Source organism: Lithobates pipiens, unplaced genomic scaffold (genome assembly GCF_037356315.1).
Source record: "Lithobates pipiens isolate NorthernLeopardFrog02 unplaced genomic scaffold, aLitPip1_a1.2 Scaffold_13, whole genome shotgun sequence".
Classification (NCBI taxonomy): Eukaryota; Metazoa; Chordata; class Amphibia; order Anura; family Ranidae; genus Lithobates; species Lithobates pipiens.
Window position 1 is genome coordinate 486,158,040 of NW_027507718.1, and position 17,041 is coordinate 486,175,080.

Here is a 17,041-nt window from a genome sequence, read left to right on the forward strand (position 1 = left end):
TTATTATTATTTATGTAAGGTGCTCATTTAGCGCCGTCAATTTTACACAGCGCTCCACACATACATTGCACACACACATTGGCCCCTACCCTCAAGGAGCTCACAATCCAAGGTCCCCAACTCACATTCATATACTAGGGCCAATTTTTTGGACAGAAGCCAGTAAACCTACCAGCATTTAGGATTGCCGATATCAATACAGGTGGATCCCTGGTGTGGAACTTCCAGACGTTTTCCTTATTATAACACATTACAATGTGGCAGTTTTGCACTTGTTGCTTGTAATAAGGGAGCTCCTCTCTAAATAAAGAGACCAACTTAATTTTTCAATTTTTAATAATCAATAAGACTTGAAAAAAGTCACAAAATTAATGCGCGTAACTGTTCTCATTTTGCAAAAAATGTTCTGTACAGCACCAACCCAATGGATTGACCTTGCTTCATAAATAAAATGTATATACATAAAAGAAGAACATGTTATTTCCTTAAATCATTCACAAGCCAGTAGGTCAGGGCCTGCAAACTCAGAAGAGGCCCTGTCAAGCCTTGTAATTCTTCCGTAGCTGGAAAAACGCGTTGCCAGCCCTGCTGCATTGGTACAAAGCTTGTAACATATTAAGAAAAAAAATACAAGTAACAAAAAAAATGAAAACAAACCGTTCACAAATATACAAAACATTCAACATTTTACAAGGAACTGTGCTGTAAATTTTACAGTCGGCAGTAAGTGTCCTAGTGCAATTTACACAATTCATGCAGATCAATTCAGCTTGATTGCAGATAAGGCAATAACCCAATCACGTACTCTGTGCAAAGCTAAACTGGAAGGTGCCTAGATATATCTGACCAATAGAGGCAAAGGTTCCCCTAAGTGCTGCTAGCATTAATCATGGAGGCAAAATAAAATAAAAAATAAATTACCACTCACTTAAAGGGTAACTCTGCTAAATGGTTCCTAGTTTAAGAACAGTACGCCATTAAAAAATGTTCTGCTGGTTTAAAGAAGTCGTCTTGTGAGAAATTAAAAATTAAATCCTGGTCCATAGATTTAGGATGAAATATGTGAATGTTGAAATGATGAACAATTAAAGTGTTACTAAACCCACAACAGTAATATCAGTCTGTATATGTAGAATAGCATGCTGGTTAGCCTCACTGTGGAACTTAAGGGGTTAATCCTCTGGTGTAAAAAAGCTCTTTGATCCTGTAAGAACAGATCATCCCCCTCCTGCAGATTCACTCTGGGCAAGGGCAGATAAGACACCGTGAGTAGTAACACTGCACGTGCTCAATTTGGTCTTTATTGCTGGAGAGATTATTTCCTGGTTGATTAGAGCTTTTCAGATCACATGATATTGACATCACACATGTGGGCGTGCATACAGATCCTAAATGACAGCCCAGTCCCTCCCATAACAGCATGAGCACAAAGGCTATAGTGGAAATCTCCTCCTTCCTACCTGAACACTCAGGCGGACCCTGCAGTTTATCACGTGATTGTGGTATACAGATCAGCCAAAAAGGTATATAGTGGTAATATTTTAATATAAAAAGACGACTTAGAAGCTGTGGCCACTGGGGGGGCTGGATGAACCATTTTCATATTACTGGGTTTAGTAACACCAAGTATCGAAATCCTTTGTTTCTTTCTTCCTTTACAGAGCCTGGCAGCTCTTCCCCTGCCAGAAGCCCAATTTCTGGGCTTTCCCATGGCTGCCAACAATCACCTGTGTGTGTGCACTGACATGCCTTTTCCCCTACATGTGTTGTGGTGATCTCAGACAAGAGATTGCTGCCAAGACCAGTGCTGACAATCAGTTCTTCTCAATTATTTATCTTCATCAGAGTAGCATACCTGGACATATGTGGTGGGAGGGGGCTTACACCGTCGACTACGCTAGTTCTGGATCAACAGCACATGTGAAAAAGGGGGAGAGAGAAGAAAAATATTTTAAAAAAAGGTGTCGTCCCCAGAGACCAGTCACCATTTAGCAACCTCAACCTCCTGAAATTCAGAAACTAAGGTACAACCCAGGTTGTCATCCTGATCCTCATTTTTGAGTAAGCTGCAGACCTGGAACAAGTATGACTCAGTTAGTGAAATCTGATTCAAAATGTGAGACCGCTAAAGACTTGTCCTTTGAGCGGGGGTCTCTAGATAGAACATAACAAAAGCCCTGTCCAGTTTAGAGAAGAATGTTATTAAACAGGAATCTGATTACAGATCAAAAGGTCTGCTACACAAACATAAGCATCTGGAGTTTAGTGAGAAGTTTGTGTAGTGTTCTAAAATTATAAGCTATTAAAAATGAAATTAGAGCAGCATGTATACAATCCAAAATGTATTTAAATTATAAAAATGAAATGTACATTTGCCTGATATTTTCAGGCAACACAGGAGCCATTTTGCTTAATCAGTATTCCGCCTACTGAGTCACCTTCAACCAGTGACATCAACAAGGACACAAATGCCATGCTCAAAGAGACCGTCCACGGGGTTCCCAGACACCAGCACAATCCATCATGTACAAACTGGAAAAAAAAATCCAGCTATTCTGTACTAGAGTCCAACATGGCCTTAGAAAGGACTTGTGTACTTAAATGTGTATAAGTTCTTATTGTACCTTTTGTCCATGAACCATTTTGGCTGGGGCAGTTGCAATTTAGCAATGGTTTTCTTCTAATGCAGCTCGGACTCCCACTCAGTGAACTCACCATGTATAAAATGTGGTCAAACCACCGAATAAAGCATCTCAGCAGTTCAGTATCTGAACGTATCACTTTCCTATGCATAAGGTGATCATACATTTAAAGGAGTATTATCACCACAAAAAATCTGACTCAAATTCCTCCAGTGACTAAGCGTATGTAGCGCAGGGTCCCATTACAATTTGTGATGCCGTTTCTACGCTAGCGGGGTTAACAGCAAGCCACCCTCCTCAAACCGCTGTCTGACCATGCTGCTCACTAGGAGGTGAATACATAATTAGCTCTAATTTGACAGTTCTAGTCTCTGGCAGCAGGCGCATGATAAAAACGGACGCTGGGATTCAGCAAAGACAAAGGCTTTGCGAATGGCCAGCTGCTTGTAAACATACACGGTCCTGACTGTGGCAAAATAGTTTGTATAATTTCCTCCTTGGCATCCTCAGTTGCCTGGAAACACCTTGGGAAAAGATTGCTAAACCCTCTACACATCTTTACAGGCAGCAGGTTGAACTCACAGCCTTGCCAGCACGAACTGCGTAAGAAGAATAATTGGTAGAACTCCCCCAAGGCACAGCTAGGCAACGGAGAACGCTGAGGAGGAAGTTATATAGACTATTTGGACAGTGGTGGTAGGGCAAGCTGAACCACTTTACTGACCACTGTAATTCACAGATAGTAATGCATGATCACCCACCTCGCAATGATCATTCTCTATGTTAACTTGCTCTGTCAAAAGCATAGCATTAGTAGTTCTGTCCTTGCACAAATAGCAATGTTCCACTCTAAAGCCAGATCGAAATTAAGCCGGTTAAGCAGGAACTAGCCGAGATTCATGTGTGGGCAGGCTGGTTGAAACCAAGTCGATCCATTGATCAACTTGGGTACAACAAGCCTGTCGGATATTTTACATTCAATTACGGTCGGCAACTGCTAGCAGTAATTGTTGTGTTCTGCTGGCCAGGGAGGCCGCTGGCAGAACTAAATAGCGCTGTAGAGCCAGTCAGGGTTGATGGGGAAATCTAGCCATTTTCTTTCATTGAGTTATCTATGGGCTGCTTAAATTCTTCCCCACACACACACACCACCATCTTCTCTTGCCCAAATAGTAACCCTTCCAAAACACTAGCCTTACCATAAGTAAACCGATGTTACATCAACAGAAACTCCTAATTACCATTTGTTTCCAGAACTTTCAGATCTCATCATATTTAACTCAATAACACAATTTCTGCCCCTGCAGTAAAGCTATTGTATTTACGGCAGTGATGACATAAACACACACACACACACACACACACACACACACAACACAAATATTTTTACCGTGGGTGGCTAAAGTGCTGGTGTAACATCCTCCTAGGACCACCCATAAATTGGGCTTCAGCCTGGTATGCAGCTACAGCCAGTACAAACAGAAATAAAAATGTTCTTTTAATGCACATTGGGCCACGGCCAAAATGGGACCAAGTGCTACACATGCTTTGTACCCTGGGTGAATCAACAAAGATTCTTTGTTTTAAATCTAACATGGCCAACTCAGCCTTGATGATGACTACTGGGTACAGGAACATAAAAGGCACATTAGGGCAGAAGTGCGAACTGAAGTTTCTACTGACTGGAGATAAGAATTCCAGCTCTTACTCTTGGCCGATAGGTATGTTACCTACCACAACATCTTTATTAAAAAGGGACAGCTTCTAAGGGGTACCTGACATTTCAGCAGAAGCCTTCTAACTGGAACTGGATGCCATAGCAGAACACAAGGACTAAAGCCTCGTAACACACTAAGAAAATCGGGCGAATATTTTCATCTGAGGAATGACTGTGCGATTTTCTGATAGTGTATACACAACTTTTAACAGCCAATTCTGTCCTTGCGAACAGAAATTTCCGTTTTTATACAAGAAAAATCAGAAATGAAAGACCGCGCATGATCAGAAACAAACACAAAAAAACAAAAAGCCTTTGTTGTACAAGAATTTTCGTACATTTTCTTCCTTGGTTCCGACTTCCGGCGATCGTTCACCCGATTTTCCTATAGTGAACCATAATAAAACTATAGACTTTTTTTTTATGCTTTCAAACATCTGCCTTCTCATACATAATATCTAAAACGGTCTGCGTTACCACTGGAACTAATTAGCTTTCTAGTGTTTGCTAGCAGCAAAAAGGGAGCATTTGATTGGCTGCTATGAGCAATACCCTTCCAATTGCTTTCTGCGTATATGAAATCCACAGTGATCAACGGCTCAGTATGTCACTAGCTCAGCGACCTGACAAGCTTCATTTAAGAAAAGCAACAATAACCAGCAAATACCAAGAAATGGCTGGCAGTACTCAGGAACATGGCCCACTAGTTTATCATAAAAAAATGAACCAATATCCTGGTAAAGATCACAACAAAAAACTTTCTGGATCTGGGCTTCTTGTCATCAGCTCCAAATTTAGAAAAATATTTGTACAGTTATACCGTTAATTACTTCCATCATCATCATCATCCACCAACGTCATAAAAGCTGTGCTTTACATTTTGTAAAAATAGACTTAAAAAGACCAACTAACAAATCTAGGGAATATCTTCTAGAAAACACAAAGCCTTATTTATCAAAGTGTCCAAAGCAGAAACTGAAACAGAACTAAAAAAAAAAAAAAAAACATTCATAAAAAGAGAAATGCCTTCTGGATAAATGTCATTGTTATCAGGCAAGTGTGCAAATTCATGCCATGTGAAGCTTTCCAACTCCTCTCAAGTCCTTGGCGGACTTCAAAAACCCGCTTGCCAACAGGACTGTCTACTGTCAGTGTCACATCAGTGGTTGTTCTGGTCAACACAAAAGTGTCATGGAAGTGACTGCAGTTAATAGTGGCAGTTAGAACTCCAAAATGAGGGGACAATGTCCTTTGATGTCCTGAAAGGCAGAGGTATTTATTTACTGGCAACACAAAGGGTTGGGACTTCTGCCTGGCAGCACCACGGTCATCAGTTTGAATCCCAACCTTGGCACTACCTGCATGGAGTTTGCATGTTCTCCCTGTACCTGTGTGGGTTTCCTTTGGGAGGTCCGCTTTCCTCCCACACTTCAAAGATTGTAAAGCTCCTTGAGGGCAGGGACTGATGTGAATGTACAATATATAGTAAATAAAATAAAATGTACTGGCTTGCCATGTAAAATGGCATTTACCCAGAAGTCATTTCTCATTCTAGACAGGCTTTTTTCTGCCAATAGGAAGTCCTGCCTGAAAATCTCCCAACACATACTCCTCATTCCTGTGAGATCACACAGATTCTATAGTAGCTTTTAACATGACTTTTTTTAAAGTGATCAGCGTGATGGAATTATTAAGAACGGGTTAATGTTTTAAACAGTTTGTTTCTATTTATGGTTTAGAATTGCAGCTTAGTAGTGGTGCACAGTGGTTATACCAACCCGTTCCACTTTCTTGGTGCAAGTCTATCATTAAATCAGTCAGACGATAAGACTGGAGTTCAGATTTAAAGCAGTTTCTCCCTTATTGCATTAGAAAAAAAAAAAAAAAAAAAAGACAATGGTTTACGGTGAAAGCTGGCCATAGACGGTGCAAATCTTGGCTGGTTCTAGTTTTGAACCATGTGTGGGCAAGGTGGAATGTACCCAAGTTGATCGATCAACTTGGGTACAACCAGCTTGCCAGATTTTACATGCGATTATCACTAGCGGATGTCATAGCCCCTAGCAATAATCACTGTGTCCTCATGGCAGGGACAGCTTCCCAGCCAGGAGAGAACAATGGCTCGGGATGGGAGGGATTCCCGTTAACACTGTCTGTGTAGATGGGGGAATCAAGGCAAATTTCTTTCCTGCAACCAGTGGTTGCAGGAAATAAATTTGCTTTGTGTATGCCCGGCCTAAGGGACACTTCTTCTGACACTTTGACAAATAAGGCCCAGTATACACAGAACAGAGTAAACATTAATCAGAATTGTGCGAAGTCTTCTCAATACAAAGCTTCAAAGTTCACTTTTAAATCCACAACGTCATAGTGTCAGCAGGTCTAATGCGATCCACAAGTCTTCAAGCCACGTCCACCAACTGAACATCTGTTTAAACTTTTAAAATTGAGATATTTTTGGTAATGAAATGCAGAAGCTGTTGTAAAAAAAGTTTTTTTTCTTGTGGTATTTGGTCACGACCTCATAACTGATACAGTCCGGTCGGCAGTCATTCTGGTAGGACACAATCAGTTGTGATACAGAATGTATAGGAGGGAGTGATCACTTGATGGAATTCTTCAGACTCTTCAGGCCTGAGGTGCTGAGCGTTCGGGATCTCTGTCTAAGAGTCAGTTTGCCAGGAAGTTCTATGCTCTCAAACAAAGGGTTTTCTATTATTTCTTCAGCCTCGGGTCTCTCGCTGGGGTTGTGGGAGAGCATATGCAGCACCATGTTTTGCTGTAAGGAGCAGAAACACATTTAGGCCATACAGAATGATACGAGGTCATTACAGCAAACTACATGTGAATACACAGAAAACAAAACCATGACTGTTATTTAGGGAGATTTCTCCAGAGTCGGTCAAGTATGACTGGATGATGAATAGATTATACATGTGGAATGGGAGGGGGGGACAGTACAAATGTGTTGGAATAAAATCCTATGTGCATTTTACTATCGTCTCTGCTACTTCCTTATTGTAAGCTGGTGCACAAGTACTGTACACACATGCTTGGCTAATAGAATTGGTCTAAGCACGAAAAATATGTCCAAAAATATCCATGACGGGTTAACCAAACTAGATGCAGCTCCATGGAGATTGAAGAGATCTCTGGGAAATTTAATAAGAGGGAGGGCCAATCTGTGTGTAGTAATGCAAAGACACTTTAACCACTTACGGACCGCCACACGCCAAGGTACATCCTTACTTTGAGGACGGATATCATTGTTATGGCAGCAGCTAGTTGCCATAACCCCGGTATCCCCCTGTTCGGCCGGCGGTCCGGTACAAGATAAAAGTGCTCTCTGTGGCGAATTCGATCCGGTGCCCTTCACTGCTTACTGGAACCGTCGGCAGAAGCGGAGGCGAACGCGTCTGTCCCCTGCCTGGGTATGGAGACGAGTGAGGGGAAGATGGCCCCCACCCATCTCCATGACACTGCAGGGTGGAAGCAAAGTCAAAACGTCACTTCCCACCCCCCCCCCCATAGTTGTTGAAGGGACATTTTTTTTTTTAAAATAACACTTTTTTTTTTTTTTTTTTTATTGCATTTTAGTGTTAATATGAGCTCCGAGGTCCTTTTGAGCCCAGATCTCATATTTAAGAGGTCCTGTCATGCTTTTTTTCTATTAAAAGGGATGTTTATATTCCTTGTAATAGGAATAAAAGTGCCACCATTTTTTATTTTAAAACAGTGTAAAAATAAAAAGGTAAAATAAGAAAAAAAAAGTAAAAAATACATTTTTAAACACGCACCGTCCCGCCGAGCTCACGTGCAGAAGCGAACACATACGTGAGTAGCGCCAGCATATGAAAACCACACACGTGAGGTATCGTCACGATCGGTAGAGCAAGAGCAATAATTCTATCCCCAGACCTCCTCTGTAATGCAAAACTTGCAACCTGTAGAATTTTTTAAATGTCGCCTATGGAGATTTTTAAGGGTAAAAGTTTGTCGCCAATGCATTACTACACTCAGATTGGTGCCCTCTGTTGTTCATTTACGTCTTTATTCCTCAACTGTATAAAGTAGATGATGCATAGGGAATATTTTAGAGAGATGAAATGCATACTGTACATGTCCTACTTTTATACTTCCCTTTTCAAGTATGAGTTCTGTACTAAAAGGATGGCTATAAAAATAAAATGAATAAAATAAGTTATAATTTTAAAATTAAATCTACAATAGGTTAGGATTATTTTTCCTAGGCCAAGCCGAAATGGACTTCCTTTAGGCTCACTGAAACCTCGGATGGCTTTGTTTAGTAAGGGATAAGTCACTAACTCCCTTGCTTGCATTGAGCTCTCTAAACTGGCTCACTTAGCAGGGGGTAAGGTGATGCAGGAAATATGTGAATAGGTTCTGAACTTGCTGAATAGAGCACTTCATAATAATCACATGTAACATTTTAATTGCTATTAGTCTTAATTATACTAAAAATAAATAATTCCAAAACCAATTAAACAGCTCCTTTAAGAAACATATGTCCACCACTTGCCTACAAACTTTATGTGCTCTGCTTACCTCTTGTGGGTAGCTCTGTGTAAACAAGGCAGGAAACTTCAGATCACGGATGTCTGTTAATATCTGTCAATAGAAACAAATGGGGAAAAATTATTTTAGACCAGGGGTAGGGAACCTTGGAGTGGTGGAGATCTACCTGAACAACATGGGAGAAATCCACCGGGCACAAAAAAACTATTTAAGACCATTAAAAAGTAAGGCAGTTTTGAGGAAAACTTGGGGCCAGTTCACTCCGGGATCACATGGTAATGCGGCACACACCCCTGTGCATTTCCCATGTTTTTCTCGTAAGGTGCATTTTGACAGCTCATTCGGTACACAGGCGAAATGGCAGTCTGCCTATGTAAACAAGGCAGATTGTCATTCTATATGGAGGGAAGACATGGATCCTGTGTCTGCAAAGCAGGGACATGCATCCATGTCTTTCCTTAGTAAAAGCACCTCCCTCAATACTGGCTAGGTACAACGTAAACCCCTTGATCGCCCTAGAGGTTTAACCCCCTTACAGCCAGTATCATTACTACAATGACAGTGTATATTTTTTAGCACCGATCACTGTATTAGTGCCACTGGTTCCCAAAAAAGTGTCAGGTGTCCGATTGTCTGCCGCAATGTCGCAGTCCTGCCATAAGTCGGTGAACGCCACCATTGCTAGTAAAAAAATGAAGTAAAAATTATTTTTTATATAATATATATATCCCATGGTTTGTAGATGCAAACCAATCAATATAAGCTTATTGGGATCTTCTTTTGTAAAAAGAAAAATATATGTAGCAGAATACATATTGGCCTAAAAAGAAAAAACGCAGAGGTGATCAAATACTACCGAACGGCAGCTCTATTTGTGGGGAAAAAAAGGGCATACATTTAATGGATACAGCATGGGGAATGTCACGCTATTTCCACAAGAATGCGGTTCTATTTTTTTATTTTATTTTTTATCAGTCCAGCAGCTGAAACCTAGAAAGGGGGGGGGGGGGAGGGGAAGAAGCCAGCTTTCAGCTGCTGGAAGGAGAGAAACGGTACAGCATCCTGTAATTGTCTTCCTGTCCTGCTGCATCAAAACACCCCGTCGGTGGCCCTGAGCAGAGCATCTGATAAGTGTGAAGGGCAACTGCTAAGTCCCTGGACAGACAGTGGCAGGCTGCAGGTAAGACCAGGACATCAGAATCTCACCCGACTCCACTGTGACGTCATACACGCGCGGCGAGACCGAGATATACCCTGTATAGGATTGCCGGCCATTGTGCGTTCTATTTCCCTGTGTGACCACAGAGAGGGCTCTGTGCGCCAGTTGTGGCACGTGTGCCATAGGTTCGCCATCACTTAGACTATATCCAAAATAACTTATTGTTTCAAGTCTACAGCTTCGGTTACAATAAACCATATTATGTGGTACATGCTGTATGTACTCTGTGCTTTGTTGATGGAGATGCAAGAAAGAGCTCTGATCATTTTAAATGGCTTTGCATATTAATAAAGCTATGAAATACATTTTATATATATCACCAGTAAGCATCTCTCCCCAGCAATGTACAAACAAGAACCTACAGAGGATATTACAAATTTACATAAAACTCAAAATATAAAAGTTAAACTAAAAGGCCAATTTATCAGGATAGCATTCAATCTGTCATCAGAATTATTGCTTTTGTCATCTCAAAACAAAGCTGCATCCCCAGCTGCCCACTTCGAATCCCACTGAGCAGAGAGCAGATAACGTGGATTAAGGTGGTGTAAATATTCATCAGAAACCATAAAAATGATCAGGAAGTAATCTGGCAAAATGTATCTCGCATGGAGCGGTTTCACCAATTTTGAAACAAGGTGGAAATGAGCAGAAAACTGCTCAGAGGAAATAAATGAACAAAACTTTAGATTTCCAAAAACAAAAGTATTACATTTTGAAGGTAGCCACTTACAATCCAGAATATTATAGGTATCACTACCTTTCTATAAAGCCTTGTATGCACAGGCTGAAAATCATCTGAAATTGGTCTGTTTGACAAGAACCAGTTGACTTTTGGCCCACATGTACAGCGCTCTGGTCTACAGAAGCCAGTCTCACGACCGCTTTCTGTTGAACAGGCAAGCCGGAAAACCCAAATCCATTCAGCGCTGGTAGCCAATGCCTGTGAGCACTGATCAGTGTGTTCTGGTGGGGGGGGGGTGGGCTGTCAGAACACAGGCACAGAGGAAGTTTGCTGCACTAAAATGGATTGTGATGCAATGGTGATCTCTCACCTTTTTTTTCCCTCAGCTTGCTGGGTTGAAAAAAAAATAAAAAAAACTTCTAGTGTGTACCCAGCTTTAAGAACACATTTAGGGCCCATTAACATCGCATGCAGTGGGTCACATTTTTTTGGACTGCTCGGACAGTCCAAAATCCAGGTTATCCTACAAGCATAGTTCACACTATTGCAGTGCAGCAAAAAAAGTACAGCAAGCTGTATTTTTCTGCACAGAAATGTGTTAAATGTGTTAAAATGCATGCAAGCCTAAAAAAAGACGTGACCACAATGGAAATGCAAGCTTAGGAAAAATGCACTGCAAATGTGCATCAAAAGCACGTGCAAAAACATGCAGTTTCTGTTGTGAATGAGCCCTTTTACTTTAAGCAGATCACAAAAGGAGACTGTTACAGTTTTTGTGGCAAGACAAAAATAGTAACAAGCCCGTGTATGCGCAGGACTGGTGATTGCGGCTTATTATTATTACAGATCTGAGCGCCATAAAAGGAATCATCGCCATCTAGAGGAAAAGACTCAACACTGCTTTATATTTCAAGAAACCATGAAAAGGTGAAACAACAAAACTACTTTTTGCTAAGAAGCAAAATTACAGAGGAAAGACAGGACACAGATTTCCAATCTTATGCAATAGTGAAAGAAATATCAGCAGGGATATTACTGTATATGGATGAATGCAGGTCAGGAATCAATTCTAGCCATTGCTTTTTGTGATGCCCATACTTGTTTAACAGCCATGCGATAAAGAAATCAACAACCTCTGTGGGGCAATGACATGTCTACCCCATGCAGGGCCTCCTTACCCAGCCCAGGTGTTACGTACATCACTGTTCTGTTGTCCCATTATTGTCTATTGGGACACACAGCTGCACAAACATAACCACTGTGTCCCAATATGACACGCGGGAACCCAAACTCACCCTGTTTGCATTCATGGAATCACACCCACATGTCATATTGGACTGGTGTGTCCCAATAGGCAACACAGGGACACTGGCGCAGGGATGCACACAACACTTGTGTATCCCCATGCCAGGAAAAGACGCCCACGCATCACCCATGTGAACGCAGCCTTCCGAGACATTCAATTCTGTTCTTTCTGAACACATTTTTAGCTTGACCAGAGAGCGCCGTTACATATTAGGGGACTACTTTCTCTCTACAAAATGCACAACACCTTCCAAGGAAATCCAGAACAAAAAAAAACACATGATGCAAACATGCAGTTTATCATTTTTATCATAGATGTATTTTAAATGATAAAGATGCATAATACAAATATTATAAATGAAGTTGCAGTTCAGTGAGTAAAATAAATATTTGATTCCCTACTAACCAACGATAATTCTGGCTCCCAGTCTGGATGCAGTACGTGGTACACAGATCAGAACTGTCAATTTAAAGAGGAAGTAAACCCTGATGTGTTTACTTCCTCTTTCATTCCCTGCAAAGGCAAAGCATAATGGACTACTATGCATCGCATAGTAGCCCATTATGTGTCACTTACCTGACACAGGAGCCAGCGAAGTCGCCGCTGTCCACTGTAGTCCACCGCATCCATCTTGTTGGTGGGGTCTCGCAGCTCCACCGCTGTCATTCGGCGAAGCCACGATGACGTCACTCCCGCGCATGCGCACGGGAGCCGACACGCGCGGCAGCTCCGTCGCAGAGAATGCCGCGCTCAGTGCGCCTGCGCCGTAGACAGCGGTGCCCGTTTTCGGGCAAATATCTCCTAAACCATATAGGTTTAGGAGATATTGCTTGGACCTACAGGTAAGCCTTAATCTAGGCTTACCTGTAGGTCAAAGTGGTTTGTAAGGGTTTACAACCACTTTAAGAAGGTGCTCCTAACGACAACTTGTTATGTGTATAAAATACACCTGTCCATAGAATCTCTTTCTTCCATTCAAACCTCACCATCATGGGCAAGACCAAAGAGCTGTCAAAGGACATCAGAGACAAGATTGTTGACCTGCACAAGGCTGGAATGGGCTACAAGACCATCAAGCAAGAAGCTTGGCGAGAAGGAGACAACTGGTGAAGCGATTATTCACAAATGGAAGAAATACAAAATAACCAATTGGGTCTGGAGCTCCATGCAAGATTTCACCTCAGGGTGAGGAGGGGGGGATGATCATGAAAAAAGTGAGGGATCAGCCCAGAACTACACAATGCGCTGCCATGGATTGAAATCCTGCAGCGCCCGCTAGGTCCACCTCCTCAAGAAACTACGTGTACTGGTGCATCTGAAGTTTTCCAATGAATATCTAAACGATTCAGAGAAGGATTTGAAGTACTGTGGTCAGATCAGACCAGTTGAGCTCTTTACTCGACACATATTTGGAGGAATAAAAAAAGCTGACTATGACCCTAAGAACACCATCCCTACAGTCGAGCACAGAGGTAGAACATTATGCTTTAGGGCTGTTTCTCTGCTAAAGGTACAGGCAGACATTGAAGCATTGAGGTGCCAATGGACAGAGCCATATATTGTAAAATCATGGATGAGAACCTTCTTCCCTCAGCCAGAACACTGAGAATGGGTTATGGATGGGTCTTCCAGCATGACAAAGACCCAAAACATACCACCAAGGCAACAAAGAAGTGGCTTAAGAAGCAGCACATCAAGGTCATGGAGTGTCCTAGTCAGTCTCCAGATCTTAATCTTATAGAAAATGTATAAAGGGAGCTGAAAGCTAAGCAACAGCCAAGAAACCTTAAGGGTTTAGAGAAGATCTGTAAAAAAGAGTGGACCCAAATCCCTGTTGTGTGCATACCTGGTAACAAATGACAAGAAACGTCTGACCTCTGTGCTTGCCAACAAAAGGTTTCTTCACCGAGTACCAAGTCATGTTTTGCTTGGGGATCAAATACTCACTCACTGAACTGCAACTCATTTTATAATATTTGTATCATGTGTTTTTTCTAGATTTTTGGTTGATATTCTGTCTCTATCATTTAACATACGTAAAGAAAAAAAACTGTGCCGTTTCCAAACCTACAACTATAGCTGCAGCTCAAAGTGAAATACACACAAACATAAATAGACATAAGGAGCTGCGCTCTCAAATAACACATGACCCAATGAAAAAAACCATAGGAAAGAGGAGACATTGCTGGAAGTGGCATCAGAGGAGAGTGTGGATTTGAATGTTGGGCTGCTGACCACTTTTACGATTAACAGTCCCTAGCAGTATATGGTTCGATCAGTCACCTGAGGTTCCTGGAGGATAAAGGCCTTCAAAGCTTGTGCAGCTGGTAAGTGTGCACTCTCTATGGTGGTGGATTCACACTGTCTGTCCTAAAGTCACAGGAGAAAGTCACTATATTTTGTCCTTTGATTTATCCACCTATTCTTTCATTGGAGGATTTTCTCAAGATATCCCCATTCCATTGGAGGACTTTAAGTTTTTTGCATTGGGTCATGTTATTTGAGAGCACAGCTCCTTATCTGCAGGGGGATCAAATAATAATTTTCCCCACTGTACAAAAGTAAATAATTCTCCTTTGCAGCGGGACTGTTCCGATGGATAAATATTCATGTATGTCTAGGGGAAAAGGTTGAGCAGTTTTACTTATTGGATCCTCTGCAGGCCCCTACACGCTGAAAAACTCAGCACAACCTTTTCTCCCCTGCACTCTGGCAGCTGGATGCCCTGTGACGTCATCTAGGCTGTCAGGGCCCATAGTCTTGCAATTCAGCCTTCCAATGCCACTTACTGCTATAGCCAGCTATAGATGAGGGCGGTGGCGAGTTTTTTCATATCGTATTTGTATTGGTCCAGCAATGCACCAACACCTTTGCAGCCATTGTGCTACATGCTGGGTGTTTGGTGTGCTGCATGTACCTTTAAGGAGGGGTGGGGTCCCCTTCAGTCCACCTGCCCTCATCTATCCATTAGAATGCATGTGCCTCCACCGTGGGGACACTCATATTTTAGTGTTAGGACCACAGATACCAGGGTGCCTTGACGAGGCTCTGTGGCTTACGCATGCGTTTGCAAATGCGTGCGGACTAAACCCCTGTTTTTAATGTACTGTTAGACAGGTTAATTTGGTTGTCTGCAAGCTGCTGGTAACAATCACAATCACCAGTCCCGCCATAAACAAAAATGAGCATTTAACCCTTGTAGTAGCCCAACTGCAAAGGAGGATTCCCCCCGTGTTGGGTTTTAAGTTCAATTTCTTTCATTCTCATGTGATTTTGGCCCTGGCCAATAGAAAAAGCAGGACATCTCCCCAATTGGGTGTTTAGGAAATCCAAAAACATGATGGCTACTAGTCAACTCACCAGTTCCTGCTGCTAAATAAATAAATACTTAATACTAATAAAAAAAAAATGATCAGTTTAGAGCAGACTGGACATTTATTAACAACTCAAAGTTGGCAACCCTGGATCTATCCAGCATGCATTGAATACATCATTGGATACTTACTCGTACTCTCTCCATACTGGTACTGAACGGATATAGCAGCTCAAATAAAATCAGGCCCAGAGAGAAGATGTCCACTTTGTGGGAGTAACTTTGGCTATACATCTACAAAAGACACAGAGGAGGACATGTCAGTATCAGTTGTCATACAGTAAGGCAGGAGAAGACACATATATGTTATAATACTGCAGCTCCCTCTGCTGTCCTACTGTAGCAATGCAAAAGAATAAAAGATTGACTACATTTTAATACTGTTGCGTGTCTGTTTTGAGTGAAATTGTCCCTCATCTTGATAAAGATCTCATCTCTGATGGTGTGCAAAACTGTCGCAAGGCACAGGGGTTAAAAAACAAACCCAAAAACAAAATGATGGCAAAGGAGAATAAATCTGATTTGTGATTAATTTTATTGCTAATGTGCTTAATAAATGGCACTTCAAAAATGCTAACACTGTGTGCACACAGATTTTAAGCTCCTGGGGGCAGGGCTGTTTTCAATGTATAATATGTAAAAGCTTTGTGTCAATTGCTCACACTATATAATCGGTCTCTAATAAATACTAAAGAAGTGGGATGTTCAGGGGATTATAGGCCTCAGCTCATTAAAAAGTGGTTGTAAACCTTTGAAATGAAAAATGAACAAAAGCATATCCCTCTATGTCTCTCTGTATGGGTTACTTCTGACAAGTTATGACAACACCACTACATTTTGGGGAGTGGCCCCACCCCTCTTCTCACAAACAAAGGGCGATTGACAGCCTCAGCTGTACATGTTTCCTGATAAGACCATGTAGACGGGCATGTTTCCTTTTCCTCCACTTAGGTCTCAGATTACACTCGGCTTCCTGCTCTGCAGTGTGAGAGATCAGATCCTTGCCCCCTGCCAGCTAGAGAATACAGATGCTGTGTAAAAGGTGTGCTTTAGACCCCTTTCACACTGAGGCAGTTTTCAGGCTTTTAGTGCTAGAAATAGCACCTATGAAGTGCCTGAAAACTGCCTCCCACTCAGTACAATGGGTGCTTTCACACTGGGCGGTGCGCTTGTGAGACGTTAGAAAAAGTCCTGCAAGCAGCATCTTTGGGGCGGTTTGGGCGTCCTGTATAGCTCCTTAAACGCCCCTGCCCATTGAAATGAATATGCAGCACTTCTAAAGCATGAAAAGTGCTTTGGAAGCGCCGCATTCTTTAACCCCTTCTTTGGGGTTAAAAGCGCCCCGCTAGCTGCCAAAAAGCACCGCTTAAACATCGGTAAAGTACCGCTAAAAAAGAGATGTGAAAGCAGCCATAGGAAGCTGGAAAAGCCAGAAGGCTGCAAATAAACGGTTATAACTTATGTAGGATGATTTATTTCATTTCATCTCAGGGGGGAGATTTACTAAAACTGGAGCACACAAAATCTGGTACACTTGTGCACAGTAACACTTCTGACTTCAGC

At 41.9% G+C, this 17,041-nt stretch overlaps 1 protein-coding gene across 4 annotated transcripts in view; it reads right to left on the reverse strand.

Moving 5' to 3' along the window:
- Positions 1-318: 318 nt before the first annotated feature.
- EIF2AK3 (eukaryotic translation initiation factor 2 alpha kinase 3) overlaps positions 319-17,041 on the reverse strand; it is an 84,135-nt gene continuing 67,412 nt past the window's right edge. For all 4 annotated transcript variants that reach the window (XM_077477996.1, XM_077477997.1, XM_077477998.1 and 1 more), the window contains 3 exons: positions 15,611-15,712; positions 8,926-8,988; positions 319-7,138 (listed from right to left, as the gene is read on the reverse strand). In XM_077477996.1, coding sequence (XP_077334122.1) covers positions 6,962-7,138; positions 8,926-8,988; positions 15,611-15,712 — 342 coding nt within the window. In that variant the 3' untranslated portion in view covers positions 319-6,961. The remainder of the gene's footprint in view (positions 7,139-8,925; positions 8,989-15,610; positions 15,713-17,041) is intronic.